The following is a 22,082-nucleotide window of genomic DNA, read 5'->3' as shown; positions in this document are numbered from 1 at the left end:
GATCCCCCTTCCAGTTCCCTAGATGTTTTTTCAGGAGCTGCTTTACTCTCCCTTCCCTTTACATTGATTTTTACATGGACTTTTACAGCTCATCCACTTTTTGAGATGGGCAGAATTATATTTGGCCTATAAACTTGCTGAATATTGGTTTCAGAATAACTATCCACATCGTAGGATGTCAATAACATCTAAATAGCTTTTACAGGATTGCCTCTAACTCCAAGTGCCCCCTTGGCATTCCAGGTTAATATTCCTTGCTTGCTTTGTCTCACTGTATAGCTTTTAGTGAGCATCACCGCCACCTTTGCTCCTTCAGCACAGGGCTTCAATGCTCTTAAACCAAAGCAGATATTTCTCTGTGATGCTCTGAAATGTGTTTGACTGCTGTGTCAGGGATGCTTTGTGCCTCCACTCCATGGCTCAAATCTTGAGGCATGAAAATAGTTTTAGTCTGGCAGAGCTTCGCTTTTTTGGTTGTGGACATGGTAGTTTTTTTTAAAGGGAAACATATTATGCAACATTTTTTGAAGTTTCAGAGCTGCTTTCAAAATTAAGCCTAAGCAAATGCTGCAATAATCTATTTATTGCCACAATGTGATCAGACACACTTCGTGCTTTGATCTGCAACAGAGCAGGGTACAGACTTCATGCAATGTCATCACACCCATACTGATCATCTGCCCACAAGGAACAGGTATTTGTTTGTGCCTTACTGCACTGCTGGGCAGTTCCTGCAGCAGATTTTTGCCTCAGGTAGTGGACCAGCAAGGGAAGACCTCATCCACAGCCGTTTAGGGGAAGGCAAAGTCCCAGAATCCATATCCCTGTCATCCAAAGAGGCAGATTATAGAGAAAACGTGGGCAGGTCTTATTGTTCGAAAGCATCACGCTGTTCTCCGAGCATCTGATCGTGACCAGAGTGCATGAGCTGAGGGGCTGGAGCAGCGATTCTGGATGGGGAACACTGGATCCTCCAAAGGAACTGCAACAGGTGGTTGCTCTTTTGTCCACTATGGGAACATACAGCCCCAGTTCCTTCTCTGCAAAAAGAGACTGTCTTCACACAAAGACATCTTTTCCCCATTCCCATGATCTTTGTTTTCCTTTGTGATACTGCTGGGTGGTCACTCAAATTGTAATCTCGTGTACCAGAGGTTTTGTCAGTGATTTTTCTGTGTTCTTTTGGTTTTTGGCACAAGATCAAGGAGACGGGAAACAGAACAAGTCACTGCTACATAAACTCCAGTCGCCATAGCAACAATGAAGTGTTTTTCTTCCTCAGTTTTACCATTTCAATCCTACAGGCTCACCTGAGGCTTGGGTGTGCGGCGAGAGGTTAAAACATTTCCTAACTTACTTGCTCATTGTGGAGTTTTAAAAGCAGGCTACTGGGGCGAACAGCACGGGCCAAGTGAGACTCAAAAAGTTTTCCTGTGCTCTGGGATGGGAGACAGGGGCGTGGGAAGGGCAGGTAGGAAATAGCATTTTTACCTCTGTAGGACTTGCACGTGGTAAAGCACACTCCTGTAACACAAATCGGCTACGGCAAAGAAAGTGATAGAGAAGAGAAAACATTAATATTACAGAATGTCACTCTTCTTCACAGTCCCCATCAACCTCTGGCATCAAGATCCATGGTTTGGCACTCTTCTTGATGGATTAGTGCTAGTCAGAACCCTCTCCAGAGGAAAGTACCTTAATGTACCCAGAGGTGCTTGGAAAACCTTTCTATTTTTTGTAAAGCCAGTTCTTCCTAAATCTTCCTTCCTTCCCTGGCAGCCTTCTGGGCAGGGGCTGCCGGCGAGCAGCAGGTAGGGGCTGCAGATGTGCAGCTGTATGTGCTGTGCTCCTGCCCACGCTGCTGCAGCGACACGTGTCAGTCACACATTGTTAAGGCATCCAAGTCACTTGTATAATGACATGATTCCCCCTCTCTCACAATCAGAGCAAAGTCCCATCAAATGAAATCAGCAATTAGCAGCATGACAAGAGCAATAAAAGCAGGCTGAAATACAGATGCATCCAAACAAACCTTATCATACCTCAAATCACATAAAAATACACTTAATTTCTTTTCCAAGCCGATTTTCCAATTGACAATGTTAATTTGGAATAATTGAACTGGACAGGAATGGTGTATTTTAAATCAAAAGCAAAAACAAAGCAGCAGAGTTGAGTTTCACCATTTGTAAAGAAGTCGCAAATAAGTTTTCATTTCTATTGTACCTGAGGGTACATTCTGGGAGCACTGTACAATATCATCTTAAGTTGAAGTTTTCCAGTGGTAAAGGATTGCAAGATTTTGCCCCTAAGAAACTGCCATTTTAAGATAGTTAGGTCTAAGTCTTTGATTAACAGGATTTTCTTCAGCTTTGAAAAGTTCTTTTTACTTGCTGGATCATAACGAATGATGACTTCACTGGTGACAGCACGGCAGCGTTAACACATACTCAAGCAGTAGAGGGGATGTACAAGGAGGGAATCCCTCCGTGAGGAGGAAACGTGAACTGTGACCAGCTGAATTGGTCTGCAGCTCCTTACTGCCTCTCTACAGCACCCAAAAAGGGAAAAGTCAGGCTTTTTTAGCATCCCTCTTCAAACACAGCTGGGTAACGTGCCTAGGACTGGATGTTGACAGACAGTGCACCTTGGGTTGGACCACGTGCAGTTTAAACCCCAGTCCAGTTGCCAGAGCCTGTTGGAAGGATCTACCATGGTTCAACATCCACCTGGGTCACTCGCTGATTCCTGACTACACCATCCTATTTTTGATGTGGGTCTCTTGTACAAGGGAAGAGCACGGCCAGTTTCCATTGCTCTGGTGCACTTTCTGTGCTATAGATTCTGTACATTGTTCCACCACAGTACAGCTAAGTGACAGCCTGCCTTTGGTACAACTCCAGCAGAGTACCGCCAGCTGACTGTCCTCTCCATATTTTACTGGTTTTGCTGTTAATCTCTCAGGATAAACATATACCACTATTTTAGATTCTGTACGAGTTGTTTTTCCAGTCAAAACCAGAAATAGAAACCTTTTGGGGAAAAAACGGTAAATATGTTAGCTCACTTAACAGATTATTTAGATTTCACTTCATCCCTCTTGGAGTGTAATTGGCATAAAGCAGAAGGCTCATCTGTGCTGGAAAGGGTGTTGCAAATGGTGTTATTTCAACAAACGACTTATTAAGGGCTTCCCAGTAGCAATACACACTTGTCTCGATGTTCCTCAGCAGTTATAACAAGTTGACAGCTATTCAGTAACTAAAGGCCATTTTATTAAATAAGGAATTCTTGTTTTACAGTCTCAAGTACCAGCTTTGAAATTGTTAGAGAGCAGATTAAACACTGAACTCTCCAGACACACGTATCCGTTGCGTAGGATCATATATCACATCAATGGGCTTGTTGAAACACCTGACATTTACTCGTAATACACACTGCTACAAGTGGCAAAACCATTCAGTTCTTTGTCATGTACATGTTGAATTTATACACTGACTTACAGCTCTTAATTTCGATGAACAAAGAATACTTTGCATTATACTTATATAATGGTTACATCCAAATAAAATTAAATTCTGTGATCTTCATGTGCCTTAATTGGTAGACTGGAAAAGCTGGAAGGACTCAGCACTGTCGAGTCTGTTCCCAGGGCAGAGATGCGGCTGCTGAAACTGCTGAAAAATGTTCCTACCAAACACAGTGGTTTGCAGCAGGTATGTAACCGCCCTGAACAAGAGCAGATCATTTAGAAATGCAATTATAGTCATTTCTAACACCAGCCATTTGATTTGCATCACTTTTTACAGTGAACTTTTCATGTGGTCTGAATGAGAAGGCTTCCCAGCATCATCATTCCCCACTGTGAGGTTCTTGGGTACCAAACCCTGGCAGATGCACCAGGTTCGGTCCAGCACAAGGACACAAATCAGTAGAAAGTGGATGAGGCAGTTCTGGTATCAAGCAAGACCTGCAAAACATGTACTGCTGCATCTGTACCCTCTAGTGGGAAGGATTTACCTTGAAACCCTTTCTAAGAGGTCTAAAAGTCAACAGTTAAGCTCTAGAATGGGAGATACCTTTTACAGCTATTCTGCTTTCATCCTTCCTCAAAGATACATGGACCCTCTTTGTTCATGCTTGGAGTAAACCAGTCTGCTGAGAGATTCAGCCCTCCCTCTGTTCTTATTTTGGCTACAGAGAGTAAAAATTAAAACAGATTATAACAGGCATAGCAAGGCATGATATTGCTCCTTCCCCAGTTGTTCAGTATTTTCACTTAGAAGTCGAAGAAAACTTGGCCACTGACTCATTGGTGAATAACCAGGCTCTCGTAAATACATATCCAAGATGAAGAAAGTTCATTAATCATTCAAAAATATTAAAGTAAATCCAAATAGCTAAGACATTAAACTCCTTCATAAATCCTACCTTCAATATCTAAAGTTATTCATTTATTTTTCAGAAAGAAAGATCACATTCTAATAGCTCTTGTTGGACAGCCAGTTAAAAAAGCATAAACCCACATAAAAGAAATAATAAAACACTGAAGGAACAACATTCTTAGTTGTTCTTTTTAAGATGTATAACTTCATATTTTGCATATGAAAGCTGTGGTAATTTTCAGTGAGATAGATTTCTGAAAACTGTTTGCTTGTTGATACAACTTCAGCTCTGCCTTTTCCAGCTATCTAAACATCAGCTCCCTCCAACTCCTACCAGCTTCTTTCAACTCACTTTAGGTCTCATTATAAGCTTAAATTTTTTGTACCAAATAGCAATTTTTCATTATAAATTAAATTAGCCTCTAGAAATGTGCATTATCTAGGTATATACACAAGTAGACAGATACAAAACAAGAATTCTAACTAGTTTCATTGAACTAACAAGTTTCATTAAATGTGTTGATAAAAATAACTGTGCTCTAAATTGCAGTCCAGGGCTGAACTACGACAAAGGGCAAAAAAAACAGGACTTGCGAACCTCAGCCCTGCAGCTCACATGTCATCTCCACCCTTCTATCCCCGTTTGGATCAGGCCCTTGAGGCTAAGGGATCTTCCTACTGTGCAAGCAGCGGAGGTTGCAGCAGAAGACATAGCAAAGCAACTGTAAGTTGCACAGGAGTCTTGCAATCAACCTTTTAATAGAAATTAACAACCTGCAACCTAAAATTCCAGCAAAGAATTGTGAAGAGAAGTAAGGGAGAGGGAAATGGGCTGCTCCCCAAATTGCCCCCCGTTAGGATCCAGGAGCATTGACAAAGAGCAGGTTGTTACAACTCAGACAGATGGAGATGTGCTGACTTGTCAAAGCTGTTATCCCCCACGAGGAAAAACATTACGTTGTCTTGAACACGCTGTGGGTAACAGACAGGGAAAGGTCCAGAAATAGAACAAAACTAATAATATAAAACTAGGCTTGGAATATGAAATGAAAGTCGTCTTCTGCACAGAAAAGGGGGTGTTTTTTCTTAGCAGATAAAAAAGTAGGACTTTTTTAGTCACAACAGTATGAGTATTAAAACAGGCACGCATTGTCCTGATGAAGACTTAACCTACTACCCATAAATTACTGATGTCTGTTACACAGTACTGGCCTGGTTTTGGTTGGGAGTAAGTTTCTGCACCCCAGCTAGTGTGGGGCTGTGTTCTGGATTTGTGCTGAAAACAGTGTTGATAACACAGGGATGTTTTAGTCACTGCAGAGCAGTGCTCACACAGAGTCAAGGCCTTTTCTGCCTCTCACACCACCCCACCAGTGAGTAGGCTGGGGGGGAGCACATGAAATTGGGAGGGGACACAGCTGGGACAGCTGACCCCAACTGACCAAAGGGATTTTCCATGCCATATGACGCCATGCTCAGCATATAAAGCTGGAAGAAAAAGAAGGGTGCGGGGGGACATTTGGAGTGATGGCGTTTGTCCTCCCAAGTAATCATTATGCATTACAGAGCCCTGCTTTCCTGGAGATGGCTGAACACCTGCCTGCCAATGCGAAGCAGTGAATGAGTCCCTTGTTCCGTTTTGTTTGCATGCACAGCTTTTGCTTTACCTATGAAATTGCCTTTATCTTGGCCCACGAGTTTTTTCACTTCTACTCTTCCAATGCTCTCCTCCATCCCAGCATGTGGGGCTTAGTTGCCCGCTGAACAGGATAATTTCTGTGACTGAAGAGTTTACAACTTCTGATCTATCAAAATATTGAATAATATGGGATGCTGAGCTTTTAAAGAGCCTTTGAATTCTACATACAGCACAACCAACTCATGAATGTTTTTTTTTAAATTTTAGAGACTAATGATAATCTGAGTCTAGCTTTGAAAAAAAATACAGAATTTTCTTCATAATCCAGTAATTCCTTCCAGGCCAATTTAGTAACAAACTACACCTTTTATTTTAAAGTACTTTTCACAATAAAGCTCAAGAAGAAAACCACTTTTCCATTTCAACCACAGCATGTGTTTCTAATACTTCTCATTTCTTTCCACTGAAATGAGCCCACTCCAGTGCCATACTTCTGTTCTTTGTCTACTGAATCCACATCAGAAAACAAATCCTAATCGCACCTTTTCCATTAAGGCAGCGGATGACATACAAACAGAAAGATGTTTTGCTTTATGGGTGCTAAGATTAAAAAAAAAAAAAAAAAACTTTTTATTTTAAAAATGTCAATTGACTTTTATCAAATTCTTTAAGTCTCCATCTTCCATCAGGAGAACAAAATTTGGCAATTAACATAAAATTGGTGTGATTATTCCACTTTAACATTTATTCTTGCATAGAAAGCCACAGAGCCACGGACATTTCTTTCAGACAAATTATGGTAGCAGCAGCGTCCATTACTCCAGAGAAACCACATTCAAATCCAACTGGAAAAGGATGTTTCAAAATGCTTCTGTATGCATTAATACAATGTTTAAAACCTTTTAGGTTTTGTGTTCTGAGTGCTTAGAAATAGTGATTTTTTTATTAGGTTTGGTAGCCTCGTCCATCAGTTCCTTCAGCTGCCCAATCTGTTCGTCACGGAAGTCATTGAGTTTTTCTTCTGTGAGCTGGATTCCATATACAGTCTTTTCTCTCGAGTTTCGTTTGTCCTCATTAATTTGTTGCTGTATCATTGCTGCATAGTTCTAATGAGGAAGGAATATAGAGGTCACAAAAATGACAAATGTAGGATTGAAGTAAACTTTTTTTAATACCATTTTATCATAATAACATATGCTTAACTCAATCTTCTACAACAATCTATCAATCAACATCAAATGATAAAAACCCACTTTTTATAAGAAATAAGTTATTAAGACATTTCTAGTATCTATGGGCAATTTTAAGTAGCTAGTTAAAAATGTATATCATATATGTACAGATTAATTTAATTCTGTCATATCACGTATTTCTACCAAAAACAAAACAAAATTTAATTATAGATCAAATACATTTATGTAGTCATAACTATTAAAATATGTTTTCTATCTAGCAGGATATCGATAGGATTGACTTTGTGAACTGATACATCTGGAAAAGTATTATTCTTGAAGATATGTATTAGAAAAAGCAATGTAAAATTAGACAATGTCCTACAGCCTTTTTTACCTAACCACTCTTTGCATTTCTGGGAACTAATAAGGTCATTTGCACCCAGTCCTGGATTGCTCCAAAGGCAGGAGGAATTCAGCAACTGTGAGATTTCTGCTATTCTGCCAGTTTTGGAAGAAATCAGTTAGTAAAATTAAAAGTTAAGAGAAGAATAAGAAGGGGCTTCAAGGACAGATATCTCCATATTGCACACTCATTCCTTGAAGAAAAAAAAAAAAAAAATATATATATATAACCCCCATTCTGTACTGTCCTGAACAGAAGTAAGCTTGTCCAGACTTAGTTTCAGTCCTGTTGTAACAGAAGGCATTTCTGTTTATTTAAATAAAAGCATTTATGTCAGTGGACAGGGAAAGCAGTCAGTATGTATGACACCAATACCAGGCTGAGGGCCACTATAAAGCAAAACTTTCTCAACAGCAGAAATGTGGCCAACAGGTCACACCAGTAACGCAGGCATAGTTGGAAAATCGCTTTCTCCTGGCTTGGGAGCAATCTTTGACCATTATGACTTTTCTGAAGTACAACAGTGAGGGGTTTGCAAGGACAGCAGTTCTGCAAATTTAATTCGGCCAGTGGTGCCACCACTGACACTGCTGTGTTCAGAGCCCACCGGTGGGGCTCCTGTGCCCTTCTCAGCTGCTGCTCAGCCCCTGCCCTGATGCAGCAGCTCTCGAGGAAGCTGGAGTGAGTGAACTTGTCAAAAGCCTCATGGCATGTGTACTTACTGCAGTCACTGAGCCTACTCGGATGTTTAAAAGTTAAGCACACATTTAAAGGTCTTGGAAGAGAGTCCAAACTTTTCCTTTTCTTAAGAGGAACTTAAAAACAAACTCCATGCGTAAGAAATTAATTTCAAAAATTAGCTTCTATTGGAAAAAAAAACAGGCTTCTCTTCTATTATAGTAAGGTATCCTTTAAAGTATTCTTAAAGTTTCAAGCACAACTCAGAATACAACATAAGAAACTGAACTGAAAAAAAAACTGTATTCTGAATAAATAAGAATGATGACTGTGTTACATGGTAGTACTTTTTTTTAATAAAGGATTAATATCAGGAGTATTGAAAAGCACTGGATTTTGGCAATGAGAAATGAGCATTATTTTTAATTTCAAATTTTCTGCTGAAAGGAGCCTCATTATTGAATACTGAATTGTTAATCCAATTACCAGTAAAGTTACTAAAGCCACTATTTCAGCTGTACATCTAATAATTCCAGAGAAGTAGATGAGAAGGAAGAATGTTATTGATGGGCATGTGATTATTTTCAAAATTACAATATTTACTAACATAAATGCACTGCATTGTTTACGGACTATGTCAAGCCTTACTAAAGTCAGCAGGATCTTACCAGTCCTGCTGCAAAGCTTAGCTCATGGCTATTTAAAGAAAAGAGACAAAACAAGCCAGGGCAAACAAAAGTAAATTTTTATTAATATAGACTCTGAACTAAACAGATTCCTCATTTCTAACACAGAGATCTGTAGCAGCAGAACTTTCTGTTAAAGTTCCCTTACAAGAAAATCCACATCACCTCTCCCCTTTTTACACATTCAGGAGCAACGACACTACAGGTAATCCCTGCAGTAATTCTACACCTCAGTGGTGTTACCTTATGGTAGAGTTGGTCCAGGGTTTAGGAGGAACTAAATACAGTTTTTTCCTGATGACTGAACGATCAAACAGCAACAAGGTAAAATATTATAATGGGTTAAAAAGTCTTCAACTTTGTGATTTACAGAATTTCTTATCGAGGCAGATGGACAAATGTGATCTCTAAAGCTGTCAGCAGCCCAGTAACACACCACCATGCTACACATCAACTATTCCACCTCATTCTATCTTCAAATTTCTGCACAGAACAATCCAGTCCAGTATGAATTCTGGACTCCAAAAAAAAAAAAAAGTTGTTCTTATACCAAACAACAACATTCACAGGGTGTAATTGAGAAATAATACTGAAAGCAAGCAATGTGAAACTCTCCACATCTTATCAAGAGACCCGACCAAATGTACAAAACCCTGAGAACTCCTCCATGCCATGTCCTAGCAGTACAGGCTCCACAGTGGGAGAAAAGTCCTCCCCACCACTAATGATCAACCACCTGCGAGCAACCTGGGGCTACTGCTGCAGGTACGGGCTATGGTACCTAGAAATAGCTGAAGTCCATTTAAAGACCAGTTACAATTTTACAAACTTTGTAAAAAGTTTGTTCAAAAAACATCATATTAATTACTGGTAAAGAGTCTGCAATATTGGGGTTTTTTTTAATCTAGCATCAAATTATCACATTTCACAAAGTATCAGCACTAAAGAATCCTGATCTCAGAAGTGGTGGTCCTCAACAAAGCTGCAAGGCCCACTCTCACAGATGCACTGACATGCAGAGATGGACTCTGTTCCCCAATTCCTTGATGCCAGGTGTTCCGCTTCGCAGCATTCCAACATGCTCCCATCTGGACAGGTCATCACTGGCTCTTTTTCCTCACTCATTTTCTAGCTGAACAAATGTTTTGTACATGCCAGAAAGCCTGAATAGTTGCAGTTTCACATTGATTTGTAATGTGAACAAAAATTCAAAATTAGACCCTGAAAACATGCTGGATTTTGGCTGGCTCATGACAGAAAATGGAACTTTCTTACTTCATTTTACCCAAAGGCAGTGATGCACCAAAGAAAATATGTTTCAACCTTTACAAAAGCCCTGGAAAAAGATCAAATATATGGCGTATCTCATTTTCTCTGCCTATGATGACAGATGAGGAACAAACAAAGCTTGGTATATTTCAGTGTTTAACACATTACTGTTCCCTCAGAAATTCATATCATTATTTTGTGATCAGCGATTTGCGAAAAGGTACTACATAATTTGCTGGTACACAGGTCTGTAATTTAACATTTTGCTTCCATACAGAAAATGCACCATCTCACTAACTGCACATGAACTTCAATATGTTGAACTCCAAAGGTCAGTAATTGGTTTAAAAGCATAATAAGTTAAAAAAAAAAAAAACAAACACTAAAACAACACAACACTCAGCTAACATTTTTTTCTTTCAATAATATACCTTTGGTAACAAAATATGATGATCACAGTCCTTCTCAGGCAATAAGGAGAAACAGTATGTTTGTGTCCTATTCTAATTACGATTTGCACTCTGCTCACAGAACCACAGACAGGAGGCAACCCATGGACCTTAGGATTTTTTTAGGTTGGTTGGTTGGCTGTAAGTAGCTCTGACTGTAATGATTCCCTGCCTGCACCAACTGTACACTTTCTAGGCACCTACAAAACACAAACAAAAACCAAACCACCAGCCGAACAGTAAAAGCCTTTGCCCTTTGTATATGACAGCCATGAGAAACAAAGAGGATCAGAATCAAGTCCAAGTCAAGCCAACCTCTCTCATTTACCATCAAAAGACAGCTGATTTATCCAGTATTCTATCCCAGCGTGCTGGTCATCCATATCACAGAGACTCTCAGAGTCCCACTCCTCCCAGCATCCATCCCAGTCTTAACAGAGGGTAACAGTCCACGGTGCAGAGCGGCCAGGTCCCTGTATTGTCAACAGTACGCACAACCACAGAGACACCCTGAAACTCTCCGTATTGCCAACGCAGCAAGACAGGCACCTCACCCGAATGCTCTGATGCACTCCTTTGAGACGCTGGTTCTGCCCACAGATCGCGTTGGTGCCTACAGCATGCAAGCTGAATCCAGCCATTAGGCTCTCTTAAAATCCTACAACAGGATTAAATACTTGAACCTCTCCAAGGGATTTCTACAAAAACACAGAAGGTGAATATTTGCTGTAAACAATAAGCACAGGATTTTTTATTTAAATTCACTAACTGAAGCAAACAGCTTTCCTCTGCTCTCCGACTCATAAGCATTCATAGAATGCATAAACTCATCAAAAGGGCAAGGGGATGGGTGACATTTGAGGTTCTAAAAATATCACACATTACAGCAAGGGCGTCGGCCTTGTTGGTTTCAAAGTTGAGAGAGAATTAAATACAGAAATAGAAGCAAAAATCACACAATGAAAAGCTCCATCCCGTGTCACATGTATAGACTCCTACCTGTCCCAGTGCATGCTGATAGACGTTCATCTCATACACAAATATGAAATGCTAATAGACATTTATAGTTTAATCATAAGATTAAGAGTTAAGAGCACATTTGCCCATTTTCATGGGGAAGAATGGTAATCATCACTTTATTTTCATTGGCATCCTCCTCAACATGTATAATGCTACATTTTAGACAAGTCTCTGTAAGACTCATTGGACAGAAAAAGTCAGGATAGAGATGTCTGCTCACAGTAACTACCTGTACAATTCATCTTCTGGCCATATTTTCTCTTTAAAAGGTCTAAAATTTTAATCTTCCTTAAGCAGTTAAAGTATAAAGCCAATGTATTCATCCATTCTGAAAAGACTAGCCCCACTTGTAGTCAAATTAATGATAACACTGATCAACAACAACATTACTGGAACCAGATCAGAAACCGCTACTCTGAGACACGTTTAAACAAACAGGGCACAGTCAGGCACTGAAAAACACTATCAAAGTATTTTAAGTTGATTTTTCTCAGGTTGACATTTGAAAAAAAAACAAGCATGGCCTGACAGGCCACCCTCATCGCTCCCTGAAAGTTAACTTAAAATTGCACCATTTCAAATTCTTCTGCTACTCCTAGTAGCAAAATCAAAAGCATGCTGCTAGGACAGCAGCATGAAGAAATGACTGTGAATTAATAGCACAGCAAGGAACAACCTGTTCCAATTATTGTGCAAAGGTATGTTGAATGAATTATGTTATGCACATTCAGACAGAATTCTGCAACTGATTTACTGTATTTTTTAGTACAAAACTGTTTTGTTTGTTAAACTAATTGAATATCAGCAAAAGACAAAATCTTCAGGAAAGTGATTTTTAAATGGGAGATACACCTTATGAAATTCCACAGCATCTTCATATATTTTACCTGAAGCTGTAGTTAGAAATGTAACAGCAAACCCAGGAAAATTCTACCACACTTAAGCTCAGCTTAATACACAATTTCAGGGGATATTTTCATATATTTGTGTACATATTAAGCCACAAGAACCTACACTTCACTCTATACGACCACTTAAAATAGCCCATAAGCTTTTTTAAAATTGCATAAAATACAATTACTGTCAAATAAATTACCTAATCTGAATATACAGCTATGTGAAGTCACACATCCTCTAACACATACAATGCATATGTATTATGAGACAATTTCAAACTGCATTTGTTTTCGTAAAGGACACACCAGGGTCACTAAAAAAAAAAAATTAAAAAGTCAATATATTATAAAGTGTGGTAAGCAAGCCTTCCTCCCACTTTTGAAAATACCCATCAAATGGTATTTGAATGATACCAGGTAATGACATATGGCTTTCATTATCAGAGTTCCTTACGTGGAAAATTAAAATAGTAATTGCTGGGAAAAGGGCAATAGAATAAACACGGGAATTTCGCTCTGAGGCACCCAGCGCAGCAAAGGACCTCTTGGGAATAAAGATACCCAGCTCCTACTGCAAGTCTTGACAGAAGGTGAAAAAACTACTTTCTCTTCTGCCATTTAAATCACCTGCGCACCCATTACACACGTAACAGCAAACCAGAGGCAATTCTTAGCAAGAGGAACTTGCACAGACATTCAGCACTGGCTTAACACCGCTCCTGCCAAAAGCCTGAAGGATGTAGGTTGAGTGATAAATGCCGAGTAGCTTTGCAAAAAAAATATTTTATTTACTGCAGTGTGAGCACACGAGGGAAATGTCCAAAGTTATCTTTCTGAAAATGCTATAGGACTTTACATGAAACCCTGGAAAACAACAACATCCAAAAGGTATGAGGCTGAATGTTTCATCCACAGACGCTCCAGCGCAGCAGACAACCCTTGCATTGTGAGGCAACAGTAAGGCCTCTAAAACAGCATCGTGCTCCAGTTCAGTAAAACATTACAAACAAGTTGTCATAAAAATATGGTTACGCCGTAAATTTAACAGGTATATACAAGAAAAAAAAAAACTAGTGACAAACCTATTTATGATACAAACCAATGTTTTTCCTCATGTTTTCTTGTTCTAGCATCTCCTTCATTATCAACGCCATAGCACAGAATTTTTTAATATTTACTGAGAGAGGCAGAGTTATGCAAAGTAACACTAAGTTTTCTGGTTTCAAAACCAGGAAGATTTCCCCAGCACAGGCATGTTAAAGAAAGCCACAGAACAGCCCTTCAACAGGGTCGTTTCAGCTAAAGCAGCCATAGCTGCTCAGAGACCTGAGACAGTGCTGCAGCCAGCAAAGGCTGCAACAAGGCAGGTAAGCAAGCAAACGCTCTTCAAGTCCTGTGTTCACCACTGTTTATCTTGAGTTATCGCTTAAATAATACTCTAATCCTGCTTCCATTCGCACAAAAACCTCTGTCACTCAAATTAAACATACTGTAAACTCAAGCTCTTTGGCTTAAGTGAAGCACCAGGGTTGCTAATGGACGGGATACCAGTGGCTGTGCTACAGGCGACAGATTTAATTAGCTCCTTTGTTGAACGATTTATCTATATTTCATGAGAGCAATTTGGTTATAAATGTTGCTGCTCTGAGATCTATTTACCACCTTCTGACAGCTCTTGACATAAAGAATAAAACGTCTTAAACAAGCTAAAAAATCTGCCACTTGTGTTACATTTCAAGTTTCAGCTATCCTTGATATTTTCGATAAACAATAGTTCAATGCAGTTAAGCAGAAGACAGGATGTAACAGATTAAATAGGTATGTTTTATTGAGAGGTTTGCTATGTATGAAAACAACACAAAAAATGCTTATATGACCAGTCATAAGAACACTATATTGAAACTTTAAGCACATATAAGTAAGAATCAAAAAGGGCATCAGAAAGAGTACTTTATTTCTATTAAAGTTGAAACAACATTTCTCACACTATTATTAAAAAAACCCAACACTCTCTCAGAAATTAAAGGAAAGCACATTTTCATACAAAGTTTCGAAGACTTTAGATTATGTGAAAGAAGAATAAATTTTTAAAGCCTTTTTTTTTCTAATCCAGCAACAGCACAAATTACATTCCTCCCAGGACAAGATCCCTGTTCTTCCCCTGTGCATCACCACCTCTTGAGCAGGGCAGTTGAGGAATCCCCAAAGGGAAAAGTGTCCCAGAGCAGGGCTAAACCAGAGCTAGTAACTGACAGTCACTGTCCCTGCTCCTCTGCTGAGGCAACCACCACGGTGCCACTCCAGAACAGGAAGGAAAAATAGGGGCAGCAGAGCAGCACATAAACAGATGCAGCCACAAATGCAAAACACAAAAGGTACAAAAATGGCATGGTTTGCCGGAGGACAAATTGATTCCTCAAGTATCCTTCAAGACCACAGGTGCAGAGAACCCATCTCACTACAGGATACATCTCCCATCCCCAAAGAAAAACAATGCAGGTAAAATAAAATCCTCCCTTTTCTAACAAATATACCCAATTGCAATTAATGAGGAGCTCTAAAAACAAGTTGTGTGAAGAACAGCTTGGAGCAGCTATTTTGTATTTTAGTCCATTATTAGATGGAAAGATCTGAGGAGGCCATTTCCAGCCAAGGCAGTAGTCTAGCACTTACAATGGGACTGTCTACAACTAACTGCTACATGTGTAAGTGAAGCTAGAGATGTAGGTTGTCTTTGTGCTGAGCGTCAAAGAGAGAAACTTCACTCTTAAACATGATGTGACGACTAGATGCACTGCCCTCCAGAGATGTGGGTCTCATCACTGTGAAAGCAATGATGTGTTTCTCGCTGGCTGCAGACGACTGGCTTCAATCAACTTCCTTCCTTTCTTATAGTAAGTGTTCATTAGTTGTTTTGGTTTGTGTTTTTTTAATTACAGAACGCAACAAAAATACCATTTCTCCTTGAATGAATCTCTCCCCTGGAGTTTGTTTTAACTTTGGGTAATGCTACTGAAGCCATACTCAGCAACATCCTAGTTCCTTCTTATCCTTAGAAAACTTTGAATTACGTATATTTTAATTTCTGGAGATGAAAGACCACGTCACCATTTCTAATTACAAAGCACAGAGGTAAAACAGATCCGGGACAAAGTCAGTGGATTGTGAAAAATGGGAACAAGCAGATTCAAAGTTTTCTAAAAGTTAATCTGAAAGGAAAAGTCATGAGAACTTTAACAATATCATGTTTTTCCAGGAGATTCAGGAAAGATGCTAGACTGTGATTATCGGCCAAGTTTCAGGGTAGAGATCACAGTAACACTGCAAATATATAGAACTGTTATCGTGTAAGGGGTTGGGGTTTTTTTGGTTGCTTGCTTGCTTTGCAGTTTGGAAGGAGAGAACAAAAAATTGTTCAGCTAAAACAGAGCCAGGGAATATAATTATGCAATACTCAGTAATCAGCATGGAGAATTATTATTTGATCAGGAAGGTATAAATGGACGACTTTTTTGAACACAGTTTACTAATATTGTTAAACTGGAAGAAATTACATTTATTTAGAGGAATGTGAAAAAAAGCTCAAGGACTAACTCAGCTTTGTTTATAGCTTAAATAACATGTTATTTTAAGGTCCTTTCTTCATTTCAGACTTATGAGATCATAATTTGAGGTGAAAGTGGAAAGTTTGTGGCCTGACCATCAAGGTAAACATATATCAATGCTATTAAGTCCAAAATGGAGCACAACAGCATTACAGTACATCAGGCTGACTTTACTGTCATCTGTGGAAAAATAAGCTGTGATGAATTATTTCTTTCTGGATGCACAATGCTTACATCAGTATGGTACATCAGGGCCAAAATCTAGGTCACTGAAAGCTTTTTACACCATCTCATAACCACCACAGTCTTTAAGACTTTCTCCACTTTAATAAGCTTCATCTCGGCCTTAAATAGAAAGCTTGAGCTTACTTTAGCGAAGAAGAAAGGAAAAAAAAAATCAGAACATACTTAAAGGAAGAACGGCATTTAGGAAAAAAGAAAATAACCCATTAAGTTTTGCAGCACAAGAAATAGTGCAGGACAAAGAGATGGGAGGTAGAACAAAGGAGATGGTCATGCAAATAGGTTCCAACAGCTTGACAAGATTCTGTTATGGCCCTCTTCTGTTGGACAGGTTGTATAATTCAAAATGTGAGCTCCACTGGAAAAAATGACTTCTTTAATCAAAGAACGAAAAAAAAAATTCTTCTCTGAAGTATGTATCAGTGTTTGTGAGTCTTTTAAATTGGTACTGGAGACAAAAATACTTGGAAGAGAAATATATTAAAAGCTCCACTAGAACTTAATATAGTTAACAATTTAAGAACAAAACATGGAAAATTATTCACTCTGGACCTTTATCTGTAAAAATTATGATGAAACTACAATGTTCCTAACAACAAACTCTGAGATTGCTGTGACTGGACAAATGAACTACAGACCAGAAAAGCTGAACTTCTTTCAAGAACATTGTTTCATATTTTCATACAACTCCTAAAAAATCCTCAGCAATTTGAAATGCATTTATTTCTTGACTCAGTTTCTATTTTGCTTTGACATTTTATGCTGTGCATGGCAGCTTTTTGGCTAATAAAAAAAAAAAAAGCTATCCTGTGCACTTACGTCTACTCTTGATGTTTTATCTGGCAAATATTATGCTATATTCTCACAGAATATTCCAGGTTTTATCACATGCTGTTAATTTAAAGCAGAGCAAGGAACAAGACTGGAAGTGATAGTATCAGTCCATTTTTTTGGAACTTAACTTCTCCAATGAAGCAGTTATATTGTAATATTTCTATTTAAATATTAAGCTAGGAAATCTTAGCAAAGTACTTCACTGCAGACAATTCCTAAACAAATATCAACACTAAGTACAGGCATTTTACCTAAAAAAACCCTAAGATCATTTTAGCAACGTAATCACACAACTATAATTAAAGCACACAATGCAAACATCACTTACAGACTCCCATATCAATTCTTTAAATAGAGGACAAGCACCACAAATGTGCAGTTTTTTCTTTCAGAAGTATTACTTCCAGATTTTCAAGGAAGATAATTATTTCACATCTAGATGTTCACAAAAGAAAAATAAAGCCGGTTTCCAAGACAACCACATTAGTTTCGGGACTGCTAGATGCTAAGAACATGCAAAAGATTACATATCCCAGATGACGACACTTAAAAGACTTTCCATGTGTGGTGTTCTACTCCATTTATACCCAATGAAGCATTTCAAGTGTATATGTGTACATATCCAAAAGAGACTCAGTACTCTTATTTTTCCATTACTCATACTCCTATATGCTCATTAGAGCCAAAACCTTAAACTAATACAGTAACCAAGAAAATCTCAAGTATAAACAAAAATTTGATCTGCAAATAGGCATCTTGCATTGATTTCTCTGACACCACAAATAACCTTTCTGCTGAGGGTGCACCAAATTTTTTACTTTAATGGGCCTGTAGAAGAATAATGTGCTCAAATGAATTAAGTAAAAAGTCACGGGCAATATTTAATAAACAGACCAGAAAGTCATTAGTGTAAAAGTCAGGTCCATCCCTCAGGATAAACAGACAGAAACTTCCTCAGTTTAAGTGAACATATTCTACATTCCTTGTTCCAATACAATACATGGGATACTAATTTAGCAATGCAAATTTGGCAACAGAAAATACTGTCAAAGGCTGATTTTCTTGGCCAGTCTTACCATGGCCCCTCTAGTAACAGGGGAGAGAGACAGGCCCTACCTGGGTGCTTGTGAAGGCATTTAAAACAGACAAGTAAGGAGTCATTAAACTTCACCTACCTGCTTCTTCAACATGGCACAAACATTTTGAAGTGTGCTCTTCATAGAGGACTACCTAGGAGACTGGCCATCAAAAGAAAGCTTACATACAGGTAGATTCATATGATTTCAAAAATAAAAAAATACTGTCACTGGGAAACACAGGTGAGGTCTTACAAGGGTGTTACTCCAATAAGTATAACATTCAGTCTGGTACTTTTGAAAGTCTTACTCTATAGAATTTGACCACAATCATTTGGTTACAGTTCAGTCTTTCTTGCTTTTAAATAGCAGCAATATGCCATCTCTATGAAAATAAATGCATACTGATATGCCTGACATTTGCCTTAAGATAACTAACAACATACTGGTCTATATTTGTAAACTCACTCTATGGTAAAGAAAGCTTATTACTGCAATTAACACGTACTTCATAGTACTTAATAAAAGGCCAAAAAAAGATTAAGTCATTAATCTCTGTGGTAGACAGTACACATTTTTAAAAGTTCTTGTTACCACAGCAAAAGATGCTAAACAACATTCAAGTTTTAGACCAGACATACACTTTGTATACACATAAACATACCTCTGTCAAGTGAAGTTAATAATATAAATTGTTTAAAAAGTCTCCCACATCCTCCAAGCAATATTTTTATTGATCTCAAAACTACAACAGAAGATTCCTTACATTTGTTTTGTTTTCCTGAAATATTATGGCATAACATATATGCAGCCAGAAAGTCCTCTGATATAAGGTGCAGACAAAAAAAAAGTCAGAGAAATTAAAAGTTCTCATTCTAAATATAATTCTAAAATTCTAAATTCTAATTCTAAAATTGTGCTGATTTTTCTGTAGCAGTTTCTTCAGATCAAAAAACTCTAAAGCCTACAAATCTATGTATCTTCTGGGCTGCATCAAAAGAAGCGTGGCCAGCAGGTCAAGAAAGGTGATCCTGCCCCTCTGTGCCGCTCTCATGAGATGATCAGAGGGCTGGAGCACCTCTTCTATGAGGACAGGCTGAGAGAGTTGGGGCTGGTCAGCCTGGAGAAGAGAAGACTCTGGGGAAACCTTATAGCAGCCTTCCAGTACCTAAAGGGCCTACAGGAAAGACGGGGAGGGACTTTCAACAAGGACAGGTAGTGACACAACACTGGGGAATGGCTGTAAGCTGAAAGAGGGTAGATTTAGCTGACACGCAAGGAAAAAATTCTTCACTATGAGGGTGGCAAGGCATTGGCACAGGTTGCTCAGAGAAGCTGTGCATGCCCCATCCCTGGAAGTGTTCAAGGTTAGGTTGGATGAGACTTGGAGCAACCCGGTCTAGTGGAAGGTGTCCCTGCCCAGAGCAGGGAGGTCGGACTAGATGATCTTTAAGGTCCCTTCCAACCCAAACCATTCCATGATTCCATATATAAACTAAACAAATTATTAGGCAAAATGCAACACAGTATGATTTTCGATTTTTGTGAGATATTACTCTTGGATTGAAAACAACTGATTAGATGTACCACAAAGGATACCAATGCATGTCAGTGATCACGTATCCTCAGAGTACTCAGTTAGCACTCTAGTTCAGTACCACTTAGTTGTGATTGCTGATTTAAATTATGACTTCCTGACTTTTATCACTGTTGTTATTTTGCTTGAACACCAGATACTTTGGGAATTTTCCCAGTTACCATTTGAAAACTATACTGTAAGTCAAATCTTTTCTCCACATCCTCTACAACAGACAGCAAAAATCGAGGATTTGTGACCAAATGAGGTCCTGAGCAACCTGATCTAAGGTGGTCCAGCTCTGAGCAGCAGGCTGGACTAGGTGACCTCCAGAGGTCCCTTCCAGACAAAGTCTTCCAGGCTACCTCTGCTTAATTACACTACCCATTAAAAAGACGAAATTAGTCCAAGTTATATTTTAATTACTATCCCTAAGAAAAAAAAAATATTTAAAATACAAACCTCAGGCTACAGATAAAATCTGACATTATGTTTTGAGGATTATTAGAGCTTAACTTTTTAAAAATGTTCCAATGCTGAATATATCGTACTATAGCAAATAGCTCTTTCCATACCTCCTCAAGGTAAATGTATAAAAGCAACTAAACCAACTACAAATTTCACTTTAAGACAGACAAGTTCATACACCTAAGAGATTAGTACAGAATACTATCAAGATTCAATATTCAGCTGATTTGTTCAAACTGTATCAAGAATATGAGCTTTTGCTGAATGCATACAAAAGCTAGTTTCCATCCTATTCTTTCATAACAAACACAAAACTTCATTGGCAGCTATTTCTCAGAAAAGAAACACAGACTGCATTTATTATTTTCCTTACTAAACTGAACAGTCATTGAAGCTTTATTTGCAGAATATGCAAGTGAAAAGAATGAAATCTCCTTTCCACTTGAAACCAAATACATTATACAACAGCAATCAAAAAAATATCCAAAAAAAATCTACATGTAATACAACTTAAAGATACCAGTTCACCAAATCAGGCTCAAAAACGACAATAAAGCATAAATTAGAAATGCCCTAAACCACAAACAACCATTACCTAAAGAAAAACAAAGTGTGTTTTCTGTCTACTTGTCCTTGGGTTATTGTGCAAGATGACAGTAGCTTTTGTTTTTCCAGGGAACTCAGGAGTTCCCCTATAAGTCATCGTTACCCAAGCAAGTTTAACCAGGCTTCTTTGGGCTGCTCTTCATGCATACACCACCATCTAACTGGCACTATACACAATAAACTTCACAGTGTCACAGCCTCAGCCACTGAGGCCCATGAAAGCTTAAACCTGGCTGATGACATTTCAGAAGTGGATCAGTAAAAGGGAATGACAAGAAAGCAGGCTTACTCAGCTTATCAGTGCAAAGGGCAAGCATAAATGACAGCTGAAAGTATTTACCTCCAGAGGACACTGAAAGGGTTAATATAAGTGAATGCTCTAATTGAATTGAAGAAGAAATGAAATTGTAAAGAAATAGAAGAATTCAAATAACATTTTTCAGATCTAGGATGCAGAGTAACAAGAGACATGTCTGGCAACCCCTTCTGGCCAGAAAGACAGTAAGTGTTTGGTTTTCTGCTTTCTTTTATTTCCAGGAATGTATTTTCTACTTCATCAGAGCAGAACATTCACAATTGCTGCTGTACAGACATGGCGCCCAGTTTTGAGATGCTATTTCACAAAGGCCTAGAGAGTTTCCCCTTATTTTACCAGACCAGAAACACAGTAACATTAAACAGTTCACAGCTTGTTTCTTAAGACAGCTCAGAGCTGCACACAGTTTCCAGAGATGACAACTCTTGATTTGGAGAAAATTAGATAAATCTAATGATTGAGGAGAATCTGATAATGCAGGAGAGAAAGAGAATCCAGTAAAAAAAAAAACCCAGCACTTGGACTTGACAGCAGTGGAGCCAGAGCTCTGTCTCCAGTAACAACTTAAAGCAGTGTCAGGGAATGCTTTGAGAAGGTACCAGACCTCAGCCATCCACCCTGGGAACTTGGTGTCACGGTCCTCAGCACAGGTTTTGATTAAGGATAACCAGCTTTCTCCCAGACAACTCCCAGGCCAGTGAGCCGGCACAGACAGGGACCACTCCTAGCAGGCAGTTTGGATGAGGCCACCCTGCTTT

The 22,082-nt window shown here is 38.8% G+C and overlaps 1 protein-coding gene across 1 annotated transcript in view; it reads right to left on the bottom strand.

The window, feature by feature from the left end:
• Positions 1-3,253: 3,253 nt before the first annotated feature.
• SDHAF3 (succinate dehydrogenase complex assembly factor 3) overlaps positions 3,254-22,082 on the bottom strand; it is a 34,885-nt gene continuing 16,056 nt past the window's right edge. Inside the window, exon 2 of the mRNA XM_086742371.1 lies at positions 3,254-7,130. Coding sequence (XP_086598497.1) covers positions 6,927-7,130 — 204 coding nt within the window. The 3' untranslated portion in view covers positions 3,254-6,926. The remainder of the gene's footprint in view (positions 7,131-22,082) is intronic.

Source organism: Chlamydotis macqueenii, chromosome 2 (assembly GCF_036417535.1).
Source record: "Chlamydotis macqueenii isolate bChlMac1 chromosome 2, bChlMac1.mat, whole genome shotgun sequence".
NCBI lineage: Eukaryota > Metazoa > Chordata > Aves > Otidiformes > Otididae > Chlamydotis > Chlamydotis macqueenii.
Note: the sequence above shows the minus strand (reverse complement) of the source record. Positions and strands in the feature narration are given on the sequence as shown.